At 37.5% G+C, this 25,665-nt stretch overlaps 1 protein-coding gene across 1 annotated transcript in view; it reads right to left on the bottom strand.

The window, feature by feature from the left end:
• LOC107713123 (gamma-aminobutyric acid receptor subunit beta-4-like) overlaps positions 1-25,665 on the bottom strand; it is a 49,055-nt gene that overhangs the window by 14,127 nt on the left and 9,263 nt on the right. Inside the window, exons 3-4 of the mRNA XM_016518558.1 lie at positions 11,028-11,095; positions 5,633-5,853 (exon numbers count right to left, since the gene is read on the bottom strand). Coding sequence (XP_016374044.1) covers positions 5,633-5,853; positions 11,028-11,095 — 289 coding nt within the window. The remainder of the gene's footprint in view (positions 1-5,632; positions 5,854-11,027; positions 11,096-25,665) is intronic.

Here is a 25,665-nt window from a genome sequence, read left to right as displayed (position 1 = left end):
TATATATATATATATATATACTGTATATATATATATATAATAAAAATAAAATAAATAAATAAATAAATGAATGAATGATAATAATAGTAAATTAGTTTGGAGTTATAAGAGAATACTTATGCACACTGAATACATTTCATGCATTCAGTGTGTTACTTGCCGCTTCTTTGTAATCGTCTGTGAAATTTACTAGCTATTTTTGAGAATTGTTTCTGCATATTTTTTCTTCTTTTGTGCAGATGAGATGTGTGAATAGTCTTAATTTCTCTTAGCGTTACAAATCATTTTGGGGCAAATTTATAGTTGCATTTATATTCATTCCTCGTATGCAGTATAGCCATATCATATTTAATCATTGATAACGACAGTATTATTCTCCTCTGACCTCATTTTCTTATCCCTGTCCACATTCCTCTAGTCTGACTTCATGCTGGGTTTGGGAATTATTGGATCCACATACTCAGTGCTGACTCAGTCTCTCCAGGGAACTTCTAGCTGGTCAAATCTGATGCTGACAGACGTGTGTACTTTAGTGAACAGCTCTGATGTATGGAGTATTGTGATGGACAAAAACGATCATTCGAGACTGTAGTCTATAAAGTGACAATGTGGCATTCTTCAGAGCTGCATGGAATTCAGATTAACACCATGTCCTACCTAACCAGACGCACCAAAGCATGTGATAAAAAGTTATTTTCAATGTTAATCAGAGTTTTTGCTCTAACCATCCATGACAGTGAAACGCGATGAGTAACAGGGGATTCTAGTTTCGGATGTGGCGTTGCAGCTGAAAGAAAGCTCATGTACCATTTTTTCGGTTTTGTAAAATATTTTAGTAACACTTTAGTATAGGGAACAATTCTCACTATTAACTATTAGCTTATCAGCATGCTCAGAAATGCATCTCTCAGCACCTCACAGCATTTGAAGTAATCGTTCACACAAAAATGAAACATCTGTCATTATTTAGTCATATCCTTCCAAAATGTTTGATGTTATTTCTTTTGTTGATCACAAAAGAATAATGTTTTTGCAGCTCCTTCCCATATAACAACCATGAGTGTCAAGGTCCATACAAAAAAAAAAAAAAGCGTTGCAGCTGAAAGAAAGCTCATGTACCATTTTTTCGGTTTTGTAAAATATTTTAGTAACACTTTAGTATAGGGAACAATTCTCACTATTAACTATTAGCTTATCAGCATGCATATTATTAACATATTGGCTGTTTATTAGTACTTAAAAAGCACATATTCTGCATGAACATATTTGCACTGGGAACACTGTGTAAGGAAACAAGTGCATTACATGACAAAGATTGCATTAGTATTTTGCATATACTTTTAAATAATTTGATTATGTACTTATCCATTTCATTGCAAGTGCAAGACAGCAGTGCGCTTGTAGAGAGGGCCCACCCAGATGCTCTTCTTATTGGCTATGATTTGTGATTGATTTTTTTTCAAATTCACTATAATCTTGTCACATTGCATCTAGAAGTCGTTCCTCGGAACACAATGTGGCAACACATATGTGAAATTTGTGTTAAGCCTCCAAAATAAATATAATAGGAGCAAAATCATGATGCCTCTACGCATTTTTGTGACAGCTGTCATTTCGCTGAAAGATGGAGACTGACTCATCTCGTCTATGATGTAGCGAGTAACAAATGACCTGCTCTGTCTGTCACTTATATGCAAGACAAACAGATAAAGAATCCCATTGTGATAAGGAAGCACAAATACTGCACTGTATATTTTAGAATAGAAATGATATAGAATATGGTTGGTTTTCTAAATTTCATTGACAAAAAGTATATTTTGAACCCTGCCGTTATGTAATCAGAATACACAATGGTAACTATATTCTGTTGTGAACATTTCATTTAAATAGAATTATAGAATTTGAGCAGCAAACATACAGGAAAGGAATTACATTTTTTTTTTAAAACACAAATATATGTTCTTGCTTTCACTGCATAAAATGTGTGCCATTTAAAAAAAATATATTATTATTATTTTAGATTTAGCATATATGATCTTGAGGTAATCCAGAAGTTGTCATAGTGCATTACTTTAAAATTTGAATTATTTGCATTACATTACCTTAAAGCAAGTTATTAGTAATTGATACTGGAATATATTTATAAAATAAAACTCTCATTTCTTGTAGTGTTATATATAACCTCGACAGACAATAACAGTGAACATGGCAACAGCAAACGGCATACACATGACGGTGGAGTTAAATTAGGTAACGAAGCATGGGTGTAACATAGTAATGTAGCTATTACACTGCCGTCTGTGCATTTCACTGTGAGCGTCCTATAATTATCATGGCTAAGGAGCAAACAACATCGGTAAAAACACATTATTTATATATAACATACTTTATGCAATAACAGCTGCTTGTTTGTGTTCTTCATCTGTTCTCATTTCATGTCACTCATATTTCTTTATTATCATGCTTTCTTGGAAATGTGGAGTAAACAGTCAGTTACCTTAGATGCTCAGTGTAAACAATCTTTAAAATACTTTGCTTGCTTAAAACCCTTCAATATGAGCATTAGCTTTCTCCTCCAAATCCCCATAAAGCACAAACCACTGCATATTTATAAATCTGTGCATTTGTGGGTCATATGGAGGATGCTTTGCATACGTACTGTAGCTGTACTAAAGCTGACTAAGGCACATTAATTCGAAATCCCTTTTTAGACACAGCAGGGCATGACATGATAATTAAACATTAACAACAGTCCTGACTCATAAATAATTTAGAGCCAGCAAAGACCCATCTTAAGACGTTATTAAGAGTGGACGTATCAATACTGCAAACATCCAAGCTCTAGTTCCCCTTACATTTAAATTCTCTACAGTGGTGCAGGTTTGAGAGACCCTCAGGGGGAAAAAAGCAACCAACCTATGGCCTCGCTACGATTCCTCGATTCCACCTGTGCCAGAGCCTCTTGGAAGAGGAAACAGTTTGTCATCTTTCATTATTGATAGTTTGATTGAATGGGGCCCCCAGAGTGAACTCTCTGCCTTGCTGGTGTGGTTCTGGGTTAATGCATAGCAGAGTGAGGAGGGAGAGTGCTTTGCTTTTATTCTTGTGCCTCTGTTTGTCCAAAGAAGGATGACATTTGAGACAACAGTTCTTAGATGTTCCATCTTATGTGGAACCATTTAGAGGTGGGTTCTAATGGTTGACTGTGAGAATTGTTGATTGTTAGACTGTTGAATTTTACCAAATTTTACATTATTACACCTTGTCTAAACTGAATATGAGCAGCATGATATGATGAATCAAAACCCAACAGAACCCATTATAATCAGTATTGCTGTCTACACTGGATGTGGCACAGTGTGGCCTATATTGTTATCCTATATAATGACAGTCCTACTGTAAAGTGTTGAATTAGCAGGGTTCTGATACAACCCAGGCTCATTGGAAATGCGTTTTTGTGGCGACGTTTCTGCAACACTGATATTACGCACCATACAGCACGTTTCACAGCAGCTTCAAAGTTAATGTCCAGTGAGTGGTGCTAAAACGTGCATTCAGTTTGTGACTGTGGCCACATTTTTATTGTGTTTTGCTTCAGGCACGTATTGCAGCATTTTTTATTAGGTTGCTTCAGGTATGTATTCAGAATTTGAATATCCGGCGAGTGTTGCTAAATGGTTAATGCTTTATTGTGTTGGAAAATAACAACCCCCCTACACCAAACCCAACCCTTAACCTACACAATAGTGTTAACGAAAGCAAAAGTGATATAAAAACGCATTCACTGATGCAACCATGCTAGTTTAACTTCCTTAAATAACAACCCCCCTACACCAAACCCAACCCTTAACCTACACAATAGCTATACCGAACAAACTTGCTGTTTCGGAAAACCCATACATACAGTATGTTTCTGTATATGTGACGGTAACGTTCAAAAATATCAGTTTTCAAATCTCGCAGCATGTTAAATTTGTTTTGAAGTCAGAAGATGACATTGTGCAAGGAATTGTGCGAATTGATTAAGGAATTAGGCTTTCTTAATCAAAACTCTGGCTCTGTAAATCATACTTTGTGTAAAAAAATGAATCAAAGTTGTTGGAGTTTTACCATCTCTAGTGTTCATTTCAACTGGAAACTGCAGCAATTCTGATTTCTCACTCATTAACTCACCATGCGAGTATCCTTAGCAGATCAGGCAAATCAACTCAACTGGCTAAAGGAAAAGTAATTTGCTATATGCAATACTATATTTTTGGAGAATAAGAGCCACTTTGATGTAGAAGTTTGTCCAAAAGGAGACGGACAGTTCAAACAAGGAAGTTCGAAGCAGAGTTGAACTCAAAAATGGCAAATCATCTTCATGTGATCACACTTTCCACCCAATATCATTAGCACCTTCATTTTCAACACGGTTTGTCAGTGCTGTGAATCATTAACAGATATCTTTCACACACCCCAAATAGAAGCTTTCCCATAGATAACCTTGTGCTAGCAAGTTTTACCAATAATTAAAGTTAAACAAAAAACTTTGATACTGATACGAACAATTAATTCAAGAATGATGTCGCATAAAATGGTTGCAGGCTAGATACAAACAGTAAGCTTGGACTAAGTGAGTGAATCCTATTCATTATTTTATTTTTTCAGTTTATTAAAATCATCTTATAGTCTGTGTCAACCGGAAGTTGCGACCAAATTGTGGTGTTTTAGAATATTACGAAAAATAGAGGGAGGGGCTAGATTTCAGCGCACATTCTCGACATCTCTAGCTCACTGCAGACTGACACTTGACGACGTCAATTTGAAGGAAGGAACAGCATTTCTGAGGGAAAGCAAATTTTCAGATTTTGACTAAAGATTACGAGGACAAAACGCTTTTTTTCCTGTGGATTAATTGTTCACCACAAGACTAGTAATGTGCACTAATAAAGTAAATAGGGTCAGTTTTGATTTCATGCGGACTTAAAGACAATAGCTATGTTTCCATCCAAAGATGTGAATTTAACTTATGCGCAAAACTGGAATATCGCATAAAACATTTGCGAATAAAGCACCGTTTCCATCCAACGAGTCAAAGTTGTCACTTCCTGATAAACTGGCACTAAATATCTCTAAGAAAACTAGGAGAAGCCACTGAATATAATAATTTTCATATGTAACAAATTGCTTGCGCTTCAGAGAGAGCAAGACGTAACACAATAAATGCGGTCATTGCTTTCGAGGGGTGAATGCCTGCTGTTTGGGAACGCAGTCGTGTAAGACAGTAATTATACAGAAATACTTTGATGACAGACTTTCCTCAGGCATTTCAGAACGACCAAAACAACATATAGATGCTGTGAACGAGATCGGTCCGCTGGTTAGTCAATTTATCCCGTCTCATAGCGCAAAGTCACATGACTTTTTCAATGCGCATGGTGGAATTTATTCGGTAAATGTGTTTCCATCGTAGTTTATGCACATTTTTAAGTTTTTTAAGTAACATATTTTTTTATGCGCATTTTTAGAATTTATGTGCATCTCGGCATTTCCATCCAGCGTTTTTTTATGCGATAATCCAAAATGCGCATAAAAAATAGGTGGATGGAAACATAGCTAATAATGATATTACAAGAGCAATGGCATTTACCTCAGTCCGTAAAGAACAGTGCCATCTGGATGGAGCCGAATCATTCGGTTCTTCACCGTCACACCGTGCAGGAAAGACTTCTTGTCATTCAGGAAGTAGGTATCTGGGAGCCATAACTGATCAGCCACACGGTTGTCCAAAGTGAGGTTCAAAGCCATCTCAGAATAGGCCAACCGTTTGTCCCTCCAGCTTTGTTGGAAATACATGGTGATGGTATAGTCCTGCAAAGAGCACAGAAAATCAGATTGAGGTTGAGAGTTGAGGTGTGATAAAAGTCTTTATTTTGTACAGTTATTTCCAATGGCATATAACATCAGTTGGCAAAAGTAATACTTGATATGCAAACAGATTTGATTGCAACTGCAATGTAATCTAGTAAATATATTTTGCACAATAATATACATTTTTATTTCATAGCATCACCCTTAATCGAGTATTATGTTTCAAATGAAAAAAATAAATAAATAAATCAAGTCTCATGTGTGTTTGCTCTGGTTTGACAGAATTGGAACATGCAGGAGGACAAACTCATTATAGAGAAGGTAATGAAAACATTATAAAATGGATTAAGATGTGTACCGACATTGATATTGATTGAATAAGCAGACAAATATACTGTTTTGATGGGATTAGTACGGTGGCCGAGAAGTGCAAAGCAAATCACAATTGTGAAAACAAAATAACAAATTACAAACGCAAATGCAAGTCTAAATTTGTTTTCGGATTTGTCATTGTGTTTTCTGACTTGTTATAATGTTTTCTGAATTGTTGTTGTGCTTTCTGAATTGTTATTTTGTTTTTTAGACTTGCATTTGCGTTTGTAATTTGTTATTTTGTTTTCAGAATTGTGATTTGCTTTGCACTTCTCGGTCACCGTAGATTAGGTCCATCTGAGCAGTGACTTTTGGATGTAGGGCAAACAGGATTGGCTAAGGACACTATTAAGATCCACTGATATGTCTCAGCGCTGCTTCAACGCTAACTGTGAACTGCATTTTAATGATAATACATTCCGTGTAGACACGAGTCTAATGTAATAAGCCTACATTTAATTGTGCTGCATGATTTAAGGAAATTGTCCTTAAAGTGCTTGATTCACTCAGCAAGGCCCTTGTTTACAAACTGTAGATTTCAGCCAATTTCATATTTTCTGTACAATTGATGACATCATAACCAAATACAAGCTTTAAATTTTAGTTTACTATAATTGCTTGTCAGTACATTCGACAGTACACATTTCAAAGACAATACAGGTAATTAAGAAATTACAGATGCATTTAAAGTCAGCACGAAATGGAAGTTCACCCAATCTATTTTCTAAATGCATTTTTTTTTCTTTGTCTATGATCCATTACACTCGGATGTATGGCACAAAATGGAAGAAAAGATCTGTCACCATACTTTCATCAGTTTTCTTTTTTTTCTTTCTCCCAGCTCTTTGCCTCTCTTATGTAGCACAGCACCTTTCTCTACATTTTTTTAATGTCCGGGGAAAGGGAAGTCAAACAAAACATCCGACAGAAGAACTTGTGGTACAGTATCTTCAAAACACCACAGTACAAAGACATTCCAGCAGTACCTTCGTGATTGATAAATCAAAGAGACACACTTGTTTTGAAGACCTGAGTGAATACTTCAAACAAATTAAAATCAAATCTTCTGACTGAAACTGTATGGAAATTATGGAAAAATTCTTCAGTGGCCATACATGGAGGGATTGCAGTTGGAAGAAAACATGGCATCATCTCTGTGTCTTTTTAATGGCTTCGTTAAACCTTACAAAATAGTTCCTGAAAGTAGTATTTATTTTTTATTTTTGAACAAACGATCGAAAAATTATGACAGTCAACCACAGAAGGCCAAACTAAATATTAAGAATACTACATTAATTTCTAATAAGCTTTGCAATTTTATAAAACTGTAAGGTAAATCTGCCTCTGCCAAGTGTTGTCATGATCCATAGAACTGCATGCAACAAAGAAGCCGAGCCACAATCCACAATGCTATCACAATTATGAATTAATACTGACAGACGAGGACATACTGTACAAAACATCATGGATAACAGTTTATATAACCAGTGTTGGGGGTAACGCATTACTTTCCATAAAAAGTAACTAAGTAACGTAATTAGTTACTTTTTTTATGGAGTAACGCAATATTGTAATGCATTACTTTTAAAAGTAACTTTCCCCAAACACTGTATATAACTGTGTTTATTTGATTCACGTGTGACTAGAAGGTAACTTACACTATAAGGAACAAACCAGTTGTGGTTTATACAGTTTGACACACACCAAGGAAGGCCGAAATGTTTATTTTGTATTTGCGGGGGGGGAATGTGGATCAAGTTCAATTATGGTCTAAATAAACAACTTTTTAAAATTTTATAGGAATTAACATTAATTAACAATCAAAATGAAACAGAATTTTGAAAAATTTATATTTAGCCCAAATTAGGACTCAGTGGCCCGGTTTCACAGACAGGGCTTAGCCTAAACCAGGATTAGGCCATAGTTCAATTAGGACATTTAAGTAATTTTTATAAACGTGCCTTAGGAAAAAAAACATTACTGGTGTGCATCTTGAGACAAAACAAAGGCACTGATATATTTTAAGATCAGTCAAAGCAAGTTTCTTTCATTTGAAACGGCTCAGATTTACATTTTAGTCTAGGACTATAGGCTTAAGCCTTGTCTGTGAAACCGGGGGAGTATATCTAATTTTGTAATTACTGATAAATAATCACAAAATGTTCATAATCATAATTTAACCAGAAACCACTTTTTAGACCGTTATGTCTGTACATTCTTAAAGCCTTTGTGAAGCTAGTGTGCTGTCCCTTCAATGTCCCGGAGCGATTTCATGCAAAGTTTAATCTAATTGAATTTCACTTGGAGTTTGATAATGCTGCGACCAGAGCTGATTAACACACCTGCGGTTTAATGCAAGCATCACATGAAGGAGACGACTTGCAGCATAAACACTGTCTAAACCTGATGACGGGTTTATAACAATTCATTCTACAGCAGTGATACTCACAGAAATTAGTCAGAGTAAGAACATAAACTATTTTCTACTTTGGGTTAGGAAATACTACACTAGATGTCCCTGCTACGTTCAGTTCATGTCAGAGTGACTGTATTTGCGAAATGAGTGCACACGAATGCTACCGTAATATTCTCATTACCAGTGTAGATTTTCATTGAGCTGCAAACTTCCAAATTAGGGTATATACAATTTAGTTGGAATGCATTTTAAATACTGCACTATTTTTGAAGACTTACAAGTTTGCAATGGACTATGGCTGTATATTTCTTTGCTGTTAACCTTTAATGTCACAGTTCTGGCCTGCCGCTAGTGAATAGTTTGGGCCAATCAGCAATGTCACAATATCTTTTAAAAATTAATTTTGGTGTACTTTCGCTAAAAAAAAGCTACCTGTCTGAAGTGAAATGCATATATATATATTGCCTAAAATGTCTGTTTAATTCTGCCCAAAATCACTCTAACACACATCACAGTGTAATTACGACTTCTAGGAACTTCCTTGGAACACTTAAACGAAGCATATATTTAACCAGTAGCCAATTTTCTACTCCATTTTGATTGCCTCATCAACCTTTTTCTCTGAGGCAAAACTGGACAGTGAGAAATGTCAGAGCTGTAAAATGAACTTGCCCCATATATAATCTTCAAAGTACCTCTTTGAAAGAAGCATTTAGTTATGAATTTTTCTGTGAAGAAAAAAAAAATTGTTTCCTGAAAATGAGGAGCTAATGTATTCTGAGCACAGTGTCTTCTGTTCACACATCTGCTCGGCTGGGTTTATTTTAGTCAGGTGAAGACTGCTGCCTGCGATGACTGTCGAAGGGCCCTCTCTGATGATGAGGACACGGCATGCTTTAGGGGCCTCTGGGAACTGAAGTCTCCACAAGTGCCATAAGCTCAGCCATCTAACTGGTACAGAGGGTCTTAAGGTAGCGAATCGCACCCAAGCCCACTTGACAGGTTGACATGACCTCTGATTTCCCTCCTAATCATTTTTAAATCACAGAAGCAAAATGCTATGTATAATGTGTAATTTACATCTTTCCATGTTTCCAGTCACACTTTATATACAGCATACTGTATAGTGAATTCCCTCATTGATGCTGTCGCCAGTCTTTTCTCAAACTGTATAAATAATTTGTGGCAAGTCTTAAATTTGAATTTAATTTAATTTAATTTAATTTAATTTTAAATGTTATTTTATTTTTCCAAAGTCGTCAAGAACAGGTTTTAATGAATCGAAAACCATGATTTTTGAGTAGACCAATAGAAATAGAAAAATAAAAAAGTGCATTAAATCGTATCATGTTTCAGACCCAAAATACAGTGTAAAAAGAGATCTGCAGGGAAAAGGGCTCTAATTAGGACCAAGCAATCAAACTAATGTGGAAGCAGCTTTCTTTTTCTGGTGTTCTCTGAAAAAAAATTCCCAATAAGAAATCTAATCTAGGATCATATTTCCTGCTGTCAAACCATTATTATCCGACAGTAACCTGAGGAAAACTGATCCGGGTGCAACACTTCCTCTCTGGGGTGCTTTATGGATTCAGGCTACAGTCATTGAAGCCGAGGCACCAATAAAACCAAAGTCCCTGACTCTGCATGAAGAAATGATGAATGCAGTAAGTCTGCATGGGGTCTCCACAGTAAGTATGTATAGGGAGTTGTCAGCAGAAATTTAGACGACTGCTCTTTAAGTAAACTGCTTTTTAAGGGCTCCAGGGTGGTGTTTAACTTGAGGTGATGGTCCAGAGCCAAAAGGTCTACTGATGCTACATAATTGGTCATGACCGCAGTTATACATAATCATGCATACTGATCATTTTCTTACATAACACTCAATAGAACAGCCTTTAAACATACTGCATGTTTCCAAAGAAACACAGCTAAAATATTCAGTAAATGCCAAACTCGTACTCAAAGAAAGTCTGTAAAAATATGTCCCAGTGTACTGTATTAATAGTACACAGTACACTGGGACGTTTTTTTTCTTTTTCTATACAGGTGTTGTGCACATATTTTGAATTGTACATTGCATTGTGTAGTTTTAAAGTTGAAGGAAATGTTTGTAGATTTCCTGCAATTTTCTGTAAGGACATTAGTTGTTTTTCTTACAGTGTAGAACAATAATTGAACACATTAAATCAAATAATATATTGACTTGTAAAGACACTTTTTATAAGTGCATCAGCCACAATAATTAATATACTGATATATTTTGTGATATATCAACATATAGGCCTAATTAACATTTTACCGAGCTATTCATGAGGTTCATCTTTATGATAGTCTAACAACAATCAGCAACAACAGTAATAAATAATGCCAAATTAATTTTACTAACCATGTTGACTTCTGAAATGGAGTCAATACTGGCAATATTTATACTCATTCCCACAATGACTGGAGGACCTAAAGAAAATAAAAAACAAAGAGAGAGAAAAGTTTAGGCAATTACAACATTAATGCATTGTGGCAACATCATAAAAAGTGTAATGAGAAGCAAAACAAGAATCTAAACATAAAAGTGGAGACCTTTTCACAGAAAGCCAAATACACATCAACTTGTGGATGTCTATTTCACTTGGTACTAAGTGCTTCCAAAAGACACTAAAGTGGTAAACTTTCCAGTGATTATTTAATTCTGTTCTCATTGTGTCAACCCAGAACCTTGTAAACACAACTTTGTTTCCAGATATTCTTTATTCTGAGCTCTTACTCCTGGAAGTTGTGTAAAGCTCACCAATCAGAATATAGCTTGCCAAAAAAGAAGAAGAAGAAGAAAAAAAAAGCTTTCCAGTTTTGTGTGCAATATGCATCAGACGGTCAGTGAACAGACTGTGGGTGTGCGGTCTGAGACTGAGACTATTATGAGACAAACAACCTTGTAAACATTGGCAGTTTGCCTTTTCTGTATGTGGGTGCAAGTGAGAACGCATGTGTTACAAAAGGCTCCAAAAAAATTGAATAAAGCATAGACCACATAGCTACAAAGAAAGAATGCATGACAATGGGCCAGAATTACTCATGCCATTCATTATTTAGCCAAAGCATTTACCTCAAATAATATGCCTTCCTTTAATAGGTTCATTTATAAATTGGGAATTGTTTACTAAACATATGCACATCAATCTGAGGTTTTAAGTTTTAAACCTTTACTCAAAAACACATGTCCTTCAAATACTCTGCATGACTAATTTACTAAATATGGCATTTGCCTTGGTGGTGAGGGGTTAGTCAAAGCACTCCACTTGTGTGAGTGTGAGAAACATTTACAACCAGAACAATATGAATATTAAAATGAGCCTTATTTTTTAATGCTGAAACCTTTTGCCATCGTCAGTCAACAAAACCACTGGTTAGGTACGACAAAAATCTCTGTGATAGCAGAGATTTTCAGAGACAAACATTAACAATTCAGAGGTGTGTTTAACATGGTGGAGATTCTTTTGAAGAATACATGTGTGTGAGTATGTATGTATGTATTTATTTGTTTGTTTGTTTGTTTGCCCATGAGTGCCACGATAACCAAGATAAGAGAATGGGCTACCGGTTAACACTTAATCAATCAATCAATCAATCAAGCAAGCAATCAATCAATCAATCAATCAATCAATCAATCAAGCAGCCAACCAACCAACCAACCAACCAACCAATCAATCAACCAAGCAGCCAACCAACCAACCAATCAATCAACCAACCAATCAATCAATCAATCAATCAATCAATCAATCAATCAATCAATCAAATATTTGGACTAACATGCACCAATGAATCATACACAATAATACTAAGAACATCCAAATGTTCTTCTTGATATATTCATATATGATAGATTCATAAAGGAATCAGTCTTTTGAGGTTCTTTCAATGAATCAGTTGATTCAGTGTACAAAAAATAAAATAAAATTACATAAAAAAGTTTATTCCCCTATTCAATATGATTTAAATTCTGCTAATATATACATTTTTGTACATTTTACCTTTCCTTAAAGTTTTTCATTTTTATTTTTTTTACTGTATGTTTTCTGAGATTTCCTTTGCTTGTCATCCATCTTCTGTGCTGTCTTAAAAATGTCTCTAAGATGTCATCCAGACCCACTGAAAAGAAAAAAAAAAAAAAAACATCGTTCTTTTGACTGCAGTTTTGAAATATTTACTAACTGAGCACTTGACTGAGAGTGCAGTCTTCCATCTCTCCGTGTATCCTCTCCATCTTCTTTGTGCAGTGGTACTTTTCACCCCCATCTTTTCACTGCTGACATGTTTGCATGGCACTCTTAAATGCCCGCAGTTCCGTTACTCTCTCACCCCACCTCATAAAATCAGAAGTGGGAGAGAAAGAGAGAGAGAAACGGCGCTTGCGGACCAAAGGAAAAAATGGAGCTATTTTCCTGTGCGCTTTGTGAAGGCAACCAGCAAGAATTTTCCCAGGAGATGTCAAAGTACATTCATTGGCTAGTTGTAAACAGCGAAGCCTGAAATCTTCCGCACGCTCCTGCCGCTACATATTTTTGACCCGGGCTTCCATGAAATGAAGGAACATTGGAGAACGCTCTCCCTCGGCTTCCATGCCGCGGCTCAAAATAAAACCACTTACCTGAGTCTGAGGCTCTTAGAGAGAAAGAGTGTTTTGGCCTACTCTCCTACTACTCCGGTCATTAGGAAGTGCTGCAAATGTTAGCCATCTTCCTTATAAACACTTGTGCTGCCGCAGCTTAAAAGAATGTTCCGGGTTCAAGATGTTCAAGAATATCTGTGACATGCTGTCATTTATTTGGACAACCACATTTAATCTGTTGAGGGTTTAAAACTCAGCTGCCTAAATATGGTTGGACTATTTCTCAGGCAAATTCTGTTTATGTGTGAATGATGTAGTTCCTGTAGGTGGAGTTTCTTGAGATTGTCTGCCTGTCCCTTCTTAGATTTCAGCTGCTTGAGGCTTTAATCTAACCCAAAACACAAGAAGGAATGTCTTTGGTACAGGCTAGCTCAATATAGTACAAAGTACAAAGGTTTTAGAACAACTTATTGTATCATTTTATTTGAATGTTTACATTGCTGGTAAGTCCCAGAGCACTATATGTTCACAAATCGTAAAAAGTATATGCTCTCATTTTGGAATGCTGTATATCTAGGATACAATATACAGTATATTATTTTTGGTGAAAAATAAATAAATAAATAATCAGAATTTTTTTTTAAATGATTTAAATAAAATATGTTAAAAGTTTTCAAAAATGCTCCAATAACAACCAAATTCAGTTTACTACAAACTAGTCATAAGGCAAATATAACAAAGAGTGCATGAAATGCAAAAATGTGTTTTATAGCTGTATATGTTGTATGTAATTTTTTCATGTTAAAATACTTTTTCCCATCCCAGTTTAATATGCAGTGGCAGCTATAAATAAGCCATTTATATATGATTCCCATGAAATGTACAGCATTGGCTCAACCAATGGCTGAAAAGTCTGAAATCTGTTTGTCATTAAAAAGAAGAAGGGAAAAAAAGGATTTTGGGTTCAATAAAATATAAGCTCAGCATTGGTAGAATAATATTTGTTAAGACACTTTCATTCAAAGTCACTGGGGCCAAATTTTGGAGTATGCGATGGCTTCATGAAGCATAAATGTGAGGCTTATAATTTTATTTATAATAATAATAATAAGAAGAAGAAGTCAAAACTAGTGTATTATTTGAGCTAGGGCTTTGTGTTCTGAAGACAACGAAGCTGCAACAATGGTTTTGACAGAAAATATTAGTATGTTTTTTTTCTTCCACACTAAAATTGTGTTAATATGCATACTGTTTATATCTAGTGGCCATACTACTAAAACAGTGACTATTTTGAATATTGTTTACAAATTGGCCTTATTCACATCGATTGTAAGTGCTTCACTATAACCCATGTTTTTGCTTTTTTAAGGATAAAGAGAGACAAGAGACCAGTTTGTCATAATCAACATTATGCCACACATTCTGTCGACTGATCTTAACTTGTACTGATCCGGGAATATTTCCTCTGATTTGATAATAAAAAGAAACAAGGCCATTCATCAGGAATGTATTTCGACTGCATAGAATGACATTTAAAACATCTTTAAATGAAAACGCATGATGCAAAGCTTTGTCTAAAGAAACACAAGCCGATCATTTCAACTTGAAGCTGTCAAATATTCAATAGGACTATTTGCGGCATTGCTCCTTTTGAATTCCCTGATATTTTGAATTTATTTGGTTAATGCTCCGTGGCACCTGTACATCCCCCTTTCTGAACCCCACCACCAGCACCACCTCAGGAATTCAGTGAGTTTCCACCAATTTTTCCCTCTCCAACTGCACTGGCAGATGGCACCATCATCTGTATACATATTTAAATGACAAATGTAAGGCAGGTGGCTTCTCTAGAGAAACTATCTCCATTCAGAAGACCACTTTTCTCCCCCAATGCCTTTGTTTTGCTAAACCGAGGCCAAATCACATGGAGCCAGGCCCCGACACAGCAAAAAGCAGGTAGAAACAGCAAAAATAGCAGTTCTGACGGAACACAAGTGCCAAGGATACTGCGTCCCGGGCTGAATTCTCGTGGGTCGCTGCTTTTTCCCTTAGCAGCTTTTCACTGACACAGCAATGTATCTCTCCTGCAGGTAATGATGACGGTAATGCCTAGCGTTTGTGTTGAACCTCTTTCCTTAGGAGAGAGCTGAAAGTGCTTACTGGTGGGGGGTGAAGGAAACTCACAGCAGTCGATCTGGGTGATGTATAGCCGCAAGTCCTCGGCATAACAGCGGATTGCCAAGAATGTATCGCCCCAATTAGTTCAGAAGTTGATGAGCTCTCACGGCATAACGGAGCATAATATAAATATGTCTCCGTTTGTGCTAAACAAATACATACCTATGGGTCAGGAGTAGAGGTCTACACGGAGGACCCGAGACCTGAGGACCCAGCACCCGACCCGGGATCCGTACGGGTTCGGGGCTATATTTTAAATGGTCAGCCGGGCCCGGGTCGGGTCCCAATCCATTACTTCGGGTCCCGGGTCTGTTTAACATTGTGTGTAATACCCGAGTCGATCGGACTCGGAGGACACCCGGCCGTTATCAGAGTCAGTCAGCGCTGTGCGTGTGTTGTTTTGTAACTTTCAACTTGTAAAATTAGGATGAGAAAAGTGTGAGTCGGTAATTTGAAATAAGGTGGAAAAAAAAAAACACGGGCGACGTCATCAGAAGCAGGGTGGGCGGAGTTAATGCACACGCACGGTGATAATGGATTCCTTCATGAGTGATGTGAGTTATTATTGATTATTTTTTAAATAATATTATGAATGAACCGTCTTGTTGTTATATCTAAATTTTTTGCTCAGACTCGGCTCAGAGAGCACAGAGATGATAGCAAATAAGTAAAGCTAACGTGGCACTGGACGAGCAATCGTTATTATAATCCAAATGGGCAAACGGTCTAAATTATTATGCAAGTTGACTCGAGATACAAAAAATGCAAAACTGCAAAGTCGCATTTGTCATCCGTCACCGTGACAGCAAGTGGACTTTTGAAACTGGAATAATGAGTGGATTACGCGTTTCAATTGGCAAGAGAGGAATAACACGGATGGAACTTTTTTGGCAAGGAGGATTGTGTGCATCACAGTCAGGTACAAGGGAGAAGGCTTCTTACATTAGGTAAGACAAAAAGTTTAATTTTCGCAACTTGTTTATCGACTTGTTAATAGCAATTTGCTGTGGAATATGTGCCGATCGGGTCCAGTCGGGTCTGTGTCTTCCCGGCCGGGTTCGGGTCCATCTTTCAAATAATTGACGGACCGCGTCGGTTCCGGGTAATACATTTTTGACATTTCTCGGTTCTGCACGGGCCCGGGTCCAACTTTCAAACAAATTTTTGGACCCGTGTAGACCTCTAGTCAGGAGTCCCTTACCATAGGTAGGATTATGTGAGATGCCCTACAGCACCCTCTACTGATGCTAAAGGGTCTTGCAGGGCTATTGCATCTTTCTGCGTTTGCTGTTGAAACATTCAGTTTCAATCTGAAGCAAAGATATCAGTGCTTTAGGACTGAAGTGTGTATATATACAGTATGTGTGTATGTATGTGTGTGTGTTTGTGTTTGTGTGTGTGTGTGTGTATAGATAGATAGATAGATAGACAAATAGATTTTCCTATAAATACTATATTAATACATTTCTAAGCATTTTATAGGTAAATGTTTGCAATTGCATGTGAATTAGAGTAAGGACAGGCCCACATGCCTTTCATCAACGCAGTCACGCACAGCACCATACATGGAGAAATAGAGTGGCGAAGAAAATACCACTCTTCCACCCTATTCAAAATTCTAATCATCAACTCATTGCTTAGCAACAGAGGGGTTCCATAGCAACAAGGCGGCATTGTCACTCTTACATTGCAACGAGAGACACGGTGGTTTTCATACATTGTATTCGATCTGCTTAATTTTCCCCTCTCATGAATGGCCAAACGTTGGCATCGTGTCCTTTTGTCAGATGAGGAACATATATACGACGACTCCGTTAAATCATTAGAGATGGAACACTGAGGGTTGGACACATATATTAATAGATGTTCCAGGTGCATGTTTAAAACATGAAGCGTTCGCATGGGCCACGATGAAAGGAGAATACTTATATGTTCTTCTACCTGACATTTATATCTATTAACACATTATTGACATTTAAAAGTCTCTGGATGTGGTGAGTCACAACTAACAACGTATTTATTATGCTTAAGTAGTCATAGGAATCACCTACACTAAAAAGAACACTAACTATACAGCAGGCTGATAATAGACATTTAATTTAGTGTCTATTGGTAGAACAAAATCACACAAAACATGAGTTTTTAGTATTTTTGTAAGAACGAGCAAAAAACTGAGTAGGAAATAAAACAGCTCAAATAATTTTAGCTTAACCCTAACTTTTTTCAGTCCCTGTTTTGTACTCTATTCGTAGAAAGTGTTACATGCATTGATTTAAATGGTGGTCATCACTTTATATATCTTGATGTTTAGTCATGGCTGTGACAATCGTATAGTCAAAATAGTTTTAATTATTTTCTTTACTTAATAGTACTTCAGCATTAATGGGCATTTGGAAAGGTAATTTGTGTATCTGTTTGCGAACAAAACAACTTTGTGACACTGACAGTCTTTGATGAATTAAAGCGCTCTGCAAACTCAAGAGGCCAGAACAAAGAGATAAATGTGTACAGTTCTGCAAGTTTTACGAAACTCAGCAAGCAGCCATATGGCTCTGCACATTTGCAGAAATACACATCAGCAAGAAGAAGAAACACCTAGCCGAGCCCAGAGTCACAGTGTTACACTTTGCAGGTAAATCGACCTTTACATTTGTGTCTGCATATTAAGGGGAAAGAATAAAAAAAAAAAAGAGGTACATTTTAAAAAAGAGTCCATGTTAAGCAGGGTGGCCATTTCTATAACACAAAAAATGAGGGCACTTTGCAGAATTCAGTGAAGCCAGGGTAAAAACTGAAAAACAATCCCAAACCTATAAGCATTAAGGGGCGATATCTGCTCCCTAAGGGCAACTTTTCAAAACTTTTATGAGTCCCCTTTCATGTAAATTCTGAAATTTCGTCAATAAATGTAGTTAGAATAATAGGGCACTAGGATATAGTATAATAGGATATAAATGCAATTATAATAATAGAATACCATTGACTTGGTCTGTTACAAATCAAATCAAATCAGTATCAACGAAATCCACCTTTGCACTGCAAAGCTGCATCTGAAGTGGCATTTAGATGTACACAATGCATTTTCCTGTCTTGTACTTTATTGCATAGTCTTTATATTTTTTGTCTTTAGAATTTATTGTCTGTTCCCCTTCTGCCCACTCTTTCTCATGAGGAGATAACAAAATAAGAATTTAATTGTGCCTAATACCTGACTTTAAAGATCTCGAAACTTTGAAATCTTGAATCTCAACATGTTTAACGTTCTGATCAAATATATTGAATACAAAAATGTGAAATATTTGGGGGGGGGGGTATACTTTGAATACAAAACTAAAACTGGTTCTGTCTAGTCATTGATTGATTCATTTATTAAAAATGGCTTAATACACGGCTCATTAAATGATTGATACACCTCATTCGTTATAAACACCACTGCGTGATGATCTTCGACGATTTTGTTGGAATTACTTTAATTATTTTCAATGGAATTATTTTGCAATTATTTTTACAGTTGATATTGGCAAGATTGCATCTAAAATGCATCACTGTATTAACTTACACATAGCATATTATTTATTAATTATACACCATTGGATATAAATATAAAATAGTGATAATCTTAAAAGAAGGGCAAATGAGCATTCAGCATTCTGAGTGTCCGACAGCGAGTCGGTTGTTCTAACGTAATCCGGAAGGTCAATGGTTCCCAACGGCTCTTTTGAGGTATAATAATGAAATGGGTTTTCAAACATGCTTCCTGGCCATTGAGCCAGTTGCATCCATCTCAGGCCCTGCGATAAATGACATGTCTTTCACTGTGTATTTATCTGAGGCGATCACAGGGCCGTATCCTGTCCTTGACAGATCCCTCCTGACTCCCAAGGACTAGTCTTCCCCATCCATCACCGGGGGTGCGAAGAGGGTCCCGTGGGGATGTGCGTTATTGTGTTGCGCCTTCACCTGCAGCCTGTCTCGTCGTAGCTGCAAAAACATGCGGTTTGTAGGTGAACAATGAAGTGTGCTTTCTATGGTTACGTGCCTGCTAATAAGCCTCTTCATTCTCCTTCCAAGCATAACCGCCTAACACGCACATACAAAACACGGTCCTCTAGTAAAAGAGGACTGCAGCGTGAGAGGATGAGAAAGGAACAGCCTCCTCAAGCATTTTCTGTTCGACCGGCTCTCTCCCCATAAATCAGAAGGCATGCTCTGCTCATCGGGATAGAGATCATTTGTGCAGTGCTTGTCCATTTATCGCCCCGCTCTGACAATGCCGCACTTTTGTGCTGAATGCGCGCTACTTTTGCATCCAGCGTTGATGCACGTTCAGCCCACACGCGCCAAAAAGGCTCCTTTTCTTTTAAGCGTCGGCACATGGGAGAGAAGCCGTGTGGCTGCTTGCAGGAGTCAAGTTAATTAATAGGGAAACTAGCTGGAGCATTGTAGGTGTATTCATTATTAATTAAGCGACTTTATGCCAGCTGGTAGAGATGTCAGCAATTAAGGGAGATTTTGCGGTGTGCAGTTGTCCTTGGATATTGGAGTATGTCCCCTGTGAGGCACAGCGTGGTCGCAGAACACTTTGAGTCATGCAGGTTTATCAGACCCATAACTTAACTGTTTGGGGGGTCTTTGCATTTCATCACTAGTATCTCTTTTCTCAAGTTGAGCTCATTTTCTACTGGAATATAACCGGACTATGTGGGCATCATGTGGATAATGGGGTAAATAAGACATGTCTCCACTTCCTTAGAAAAATGTAGCCAACACATCCCAGTATAGCCGCTGTCATCTTGCGCCAATGACGTCATTTGGAGCCTGGGTCTGCACAGTAGTGATTCAATTGGAGCTTGAGTCTGAGCAGTAGTGATTCATTTGGAGCCTGAGTCTGCGCAGTAGAGATTCATCTGGAGTCCGAGTCTGTGCAGTAGTGTTTCATTTGGAGCCTGAGTCTGAGCAGTAGTGAATCATTTAGAGCCCGAGTCTGAGCAGTAGTGATTCATTTAGAGCCCGAGTCTGAGCAGTAGTGATTCATTTGGAGCTTGAGTCTGAGCAGTAGTGATTCATTTGGAGCCTGAGTCTGCGCAGTAGAAATTCATCTGGAGTCCAAGTCTGTGCAGTAGTGATTCATTTGGAACCTGAGTCTGAGCAGTAGTGAATCATTTAGAGCCCAAGTCTGAGCAGTAGTGAATCATTTAGAGCCCGAGTCTGAGCAGTAGTGATTCATTTGGAGCCCGAGTCTGAGCAGTAGTGATTCATTTAGAGCCCGAGTCTGCACAGTAGTCATTGTTTTGGAGCCTGGGTCTGCACAGTAGTCATTGTTTTGAAGCCTGGGTCTGCTCACTAATGATTCATTTGGAGCCTGAGTCTGCACAGTAGAGATTAATCTTGAGTCCGAGTCTGTGCAGTAGTGATTCATTTTGAAACCTGAGTCTGCACAGTAGTGATCGTGAGCTGGAGCTGCACTTTCAAAGTCCTGCCCAAACTCCCGCAGAGCCAATCACAAACTCACAATCATGACACCACACCCCATTTTTAAAGCATAAAATAACTAATTAAAAGCAAACGTATTAGAAAAACAAACACTTGAACATAGATCAGTGTAATAAGAACTACCTAAATTGAAGGAAACCATCTTTCGGAAAATGTATGAAGTGTACATGAAGTGTAATTAGATTTTTTTTATTTTGGTTTACGCCCCATTCATTTACATGGAGAGTATTCCAGCCAGCAGCTGGCGATACAAATGTTTTGGCTTAACTTTTCAGGATGAGTGCGGCACACTTGAGTGAATCTCACAAAAACGTGTCCAGGTCATATTTCACAAATCAAATCAAATCAAGTCAAATATCAAATCAAATCAAATCATATCAAAAACAGCATAATGTGGATAATAGGGATTTTTTAAAGCACTGTAAATAAGTGATAGGGTGAATCCATAAACTGTAAAAAAAAAGATTGAAGACACGTTTCCACTTCCTTCCGCTATAGAAAAGTGAAGCCAAAACATTCCAGTATGGCCACTGTCACCTTGCACCAATGACGTCATTTGAAGCCCGAGTCTGCTCAGTAGTGATTCATTTGAAGCCAGAGTCTGCGCAGTACTGATTCATTTGAAGCCAGAGTCTGCGCAGTACTGATTCATTTGGAGTTTGAGCCTGAGCAGTAGTGATTCATTCAGAGCCCAAGTCTAAGCATTACGCCTAACGCACACGGACCGCATACGCACTGCAGACGGAGTATGTGTGAAACAGGCGTTAGTGATTCATTTGGCGTTGTGATAGTGAGCTGGAGCTGCAGTATCAAACCAGACGCAGACCCAGTCACAAGCTCACAATCACAACATCACACTCCATTTATAGCACCAAATAACTAAATAAAAGAAAACTTTTAAGAAAAATGAACACTTGAACATACATCAGCATGATAAGAACTACCTAAAATGATGTAAAAATTGTCTCAAAAACTGTAATTTGATTTATTTTTTATTTTTTAGTAGCTCAAGTCCCATTCGTTTACATGGAGAGGGCAGGGTTTATGACCTGTACTTTAGCCAGCCACCAGATGGCGATCAAAATGTTTTGGCTTCACTTTTCAGGATGCGTGCGGCACACCTGGGTGAATCTCACGAAAACGTGTCCTGATCATATTTCATCCCCAAAATAACATTTACTTTCTTTTTACAAGACACGGCACAGTTCAGATTCCAACCTGTGTCTTCTGTATGAACAACACTATGGTCGAACACATCTATAGCACGTGCCAATCAGCGTTTCCAAAAAAGTAATTTAACTTGTGACTGTATTCATCAGGCGATTGACCACTGCGATGTGCGGATCCTATAAGAAGTAGTTGTTCAGAACTATAAAGCATGACACATTTACCACAGAAGTGTAAAATAATTACTGCCAGACATTAATGGCTAGTCGCCGACCACTAGCCATTTAGTCTGACCTCATGGAGGCCAGTGTCTGCAAGATGGCGGTGCGTTAGCAGTTAGTGCAAACTATTTAGAGAATGCCCTGGTGTCCATGACAACCTAAACCTTAGGTGGGAGCAAACCCACTGCAGCAACATGATGTAATGGACAACATAACAGAGTATTTCAACTTGTTTCTCTGTTCTATGTCGTTGTCAAGCTGCTGCTACAGTAGGTGATTGCTTATTGAATCAAAAAATAAAACCCACCCATAATTCTGGTACTTAAATGTTGCTTGGTTGTCTCCTTCAATTTATGTCTGTGGAACAGTTTTGCAAGTGTTATTGAAAATAAGTCTGATATCCAACAAGTCGCATGGTTTGAGGTATCATTCACGTGCTCTCAGTCAAAAAAAGTTACTAAAAATAATATTTTTGAAGAATATTTTAAAAATATACACTGTTTTTTTTTTCTATGTAGAGCAGGTTGCCTCAGGTGGACAGATGTGTTAAAGAGATAGTTCATCCCAAAATAAAGGTGAGTAAATGATAAAAGAATTTTCACGTCATAATTCCTGACTTTCTTCTGCGGAAGACAAAAGGAGATGATTGAAGAATGTGTCTCAAAATATCTTATTTTGTGTTTCACGCACAAAAGAAATGCAACCCAGGTTCATCTGAAAAACGTGCCTGTGGTGACATTTCTGCAAAATGACATTTCTCTGCGACAAATATCCAGCGAGTAGCACTAAAAGCATGTGCAGTTTCATCCAAAAAAGACGAAGGTGAATTTACAAATGTATTGCAGCAGTTCGAAAATTAAGTGTCCACCTACACTAAACTAAAAACTAAACCCAACTACAACATTTTCAAGCCGATGTCACGGGAAAACATCATTTTACGAGGTTGCAATTTTGCATAATCTGTACGAGGTGAACTGTACAAAGTCTTTATTAATCAATAATCTGCAACTGTAATCAAAATGTGTGTGAAAAGGAATGAAAGTTGTTGGTGTTTTACTGCCACGAGTGTTCATTTCAGCTAGAAACTGCAGTGGAATTTTGCAAAAAATGTAGGTAGAGGCTTGTTTTTTCCAATTGATATGAGGGTGAGAAAGGATGGCAAAATTTTCAGAATGATCAAATGCCGAATACTGCTTGCTACACATTGTATTTTGATTTGTGGGATAACTTAACTATGTCTGATGGCAAATTTAGCATTGAGTAATTAAAAACTTTGCCAGCATAACAACGACAAAAACAATTTAAGTTTTGAGGTTTGTTCAGATCTGAAGAATTAGCAATAACAATAGTGATGCATATTATTATTGCCTAAGCAAACACCACTAAAAATGTAATTCATCTGCAGAGAACAGCAATGCGTCTATGCGGTAACTCCAACCTGGTTTAATATCCAGATACATAGCAAAACCAAAGGCCTAGAGTAGCCTCATTCTTGAGGGAAAAAGGTCCATGTTCACAGCTTTATGGATGTGTCGCCACCATTTCAAGCTTTGTTAACGGCGGGATCTGAGACCATAAAACCCATTTTTGAGGCGATGACAGCTAGATTTACTGTAAAGTGCTGTCTCCAGAGTGAGGGGCTTAAACTGGAAGGGTAGGAGACGGTTGGTAGCCAAGTTCTCTCTTTTGCACCCTGTGTGCAAAACAACAGCACGATAGCTCCCCTTTTCCTGACACTGGGGGAGTTCAAACACAGCAGACACATGTTTGTCCCTTCTCCTGGCATTTTATAGGAGCCCAGTGAATATGCTGTGACATATTTCCAATGCCCTATCCCCAGAATAAATTCTATTTGACTAGCACTACATCCTCCATTTTGTCAGATGTGTTTGTTAGGCTGTGGAGTGACATTCAATAGAAAAAGTAGAGAACTTTTTGCATTGCTTAGTAAGTCCAACTTGGTAAAATCACAGCTGACATCATTCTGCAGCCCAGCTTTATGTCGTTTTCTGACACAAGCCTCAGAAAATTGTACATCACAGTAACATTCTGGCCTGCGTTAAGACAGCGTACAGACATATACATCCTCCCAAGTTAAGATTTATCCACAGCACCTTGCCTGTGACAGTTGCATGTAATGCACAGCAATGCATTAAGCTTGAAGGAGAAGTGTCAGCTTGTTCGTTCCATCAGAGTGACTGCATATCATCAAACACACACACATACACTGTTGTCTAAGGCCGGGGATAGTAAATCACATTGCTAACGAGATGGCCTGCCCACTGGCTACTCTGCACTGCTATTTGTCTAGGACTTGGCAACCATTTGGAATATATATCAGCCCTGTGATGTAAATGTACGTGTGAGATGTGGTGCCATATAGCACTTGAGTTAGAAATCCTATATGTTTGCATCTATAGAAGATGACCACTTTAACAGAAGATGCACCATTAATCTAATCTATTTTCATCCTTTCTGTTTGAAATGCTTAGGATTCAATTTTGTTTAGGAGAAAATGGCTTTTGAGTTTAATTAAATGTTTTTTTTTTCTCTGCATTATGATACTGAGCAGCTACAAATGCTTCATAAATGTTCTATTACATGTTTATTACATAGTTATAGCACATCTGAGATATTTTCATGGCATTTCCTCAGATTCTGAGCTAATTTACAAAGTGTTGATGTAACAAAGCTTTTAAAGCATTGCCTATAGTACTAAAGTTGAAGGAGACGCCGATAACCCAGCACAGGAAAAACACTTACTGCTACAATTTACAGGCCACTGCTTTTTATTAGATTTCCTGCAGTCCATGGGGGCCACTTACATCTTGGGCAAAATGGTGAGCTCCTCAAAGATAATGTAATTAGCGGCCTTCAGTTCATAGTTTCATTTCAATGGTCTGTCTCTTAGACTACAGACCTTACTCTTCAGGGAACAGGGCACCCCTCTTTTTCATATGAAACTGAAGCACCAGGGAGACTGACAGAGGTAATCTGGCGTAGTGTGTGTAACAGTAATCTGATGTGGGGTTAATATTTTATATCCACATATTAAAATTGGCATACCATATCTGAATAAACACAAAAGCAAATGAAATTTAAGAGCTACAGTGGATGGATTGTCATGACATAACTTCAATTTTGGTCTATAGATGTTATATGTGTCCCTGGACCACAAAGCCAGTCATAAGGGTCATTTTTTAAAAATTGTTATGATAGGACGACATTTGGCTGAGATACGATTATTTGAAAATCTGGAATCTGAGGGAGCAAAAAAAATCTAAATTCTGAGAAAAGTTGAAAGAAAGTTGTCCAAATGAATTCTTAGCAATGCATATTACTAATCAAAAATTAAGTTTTAA

The sequence above is a fragment of the Sinocyclocheilus rhinocerous genome, unplaced genomic scaffold, assembly GCF_001515625.1.
Source record: "Sinocyclocheilus rhinocerous isolate Xijiao unplaced genomic scaffold, SAMN03320098_v1.1 scaffold387, whole genome shotgun sequence".
Taxonomy (NCBI): Eukaryota; Metazoa; Chordata; class Actinopteri; order Cypriniformes; family Cyprinidae; genus Sinocyclocheilus; species Sinocyclocheilus rhinocerous.
This window is presented reverse-complemented; position numbering and strand designations above follow the sequence as displayed.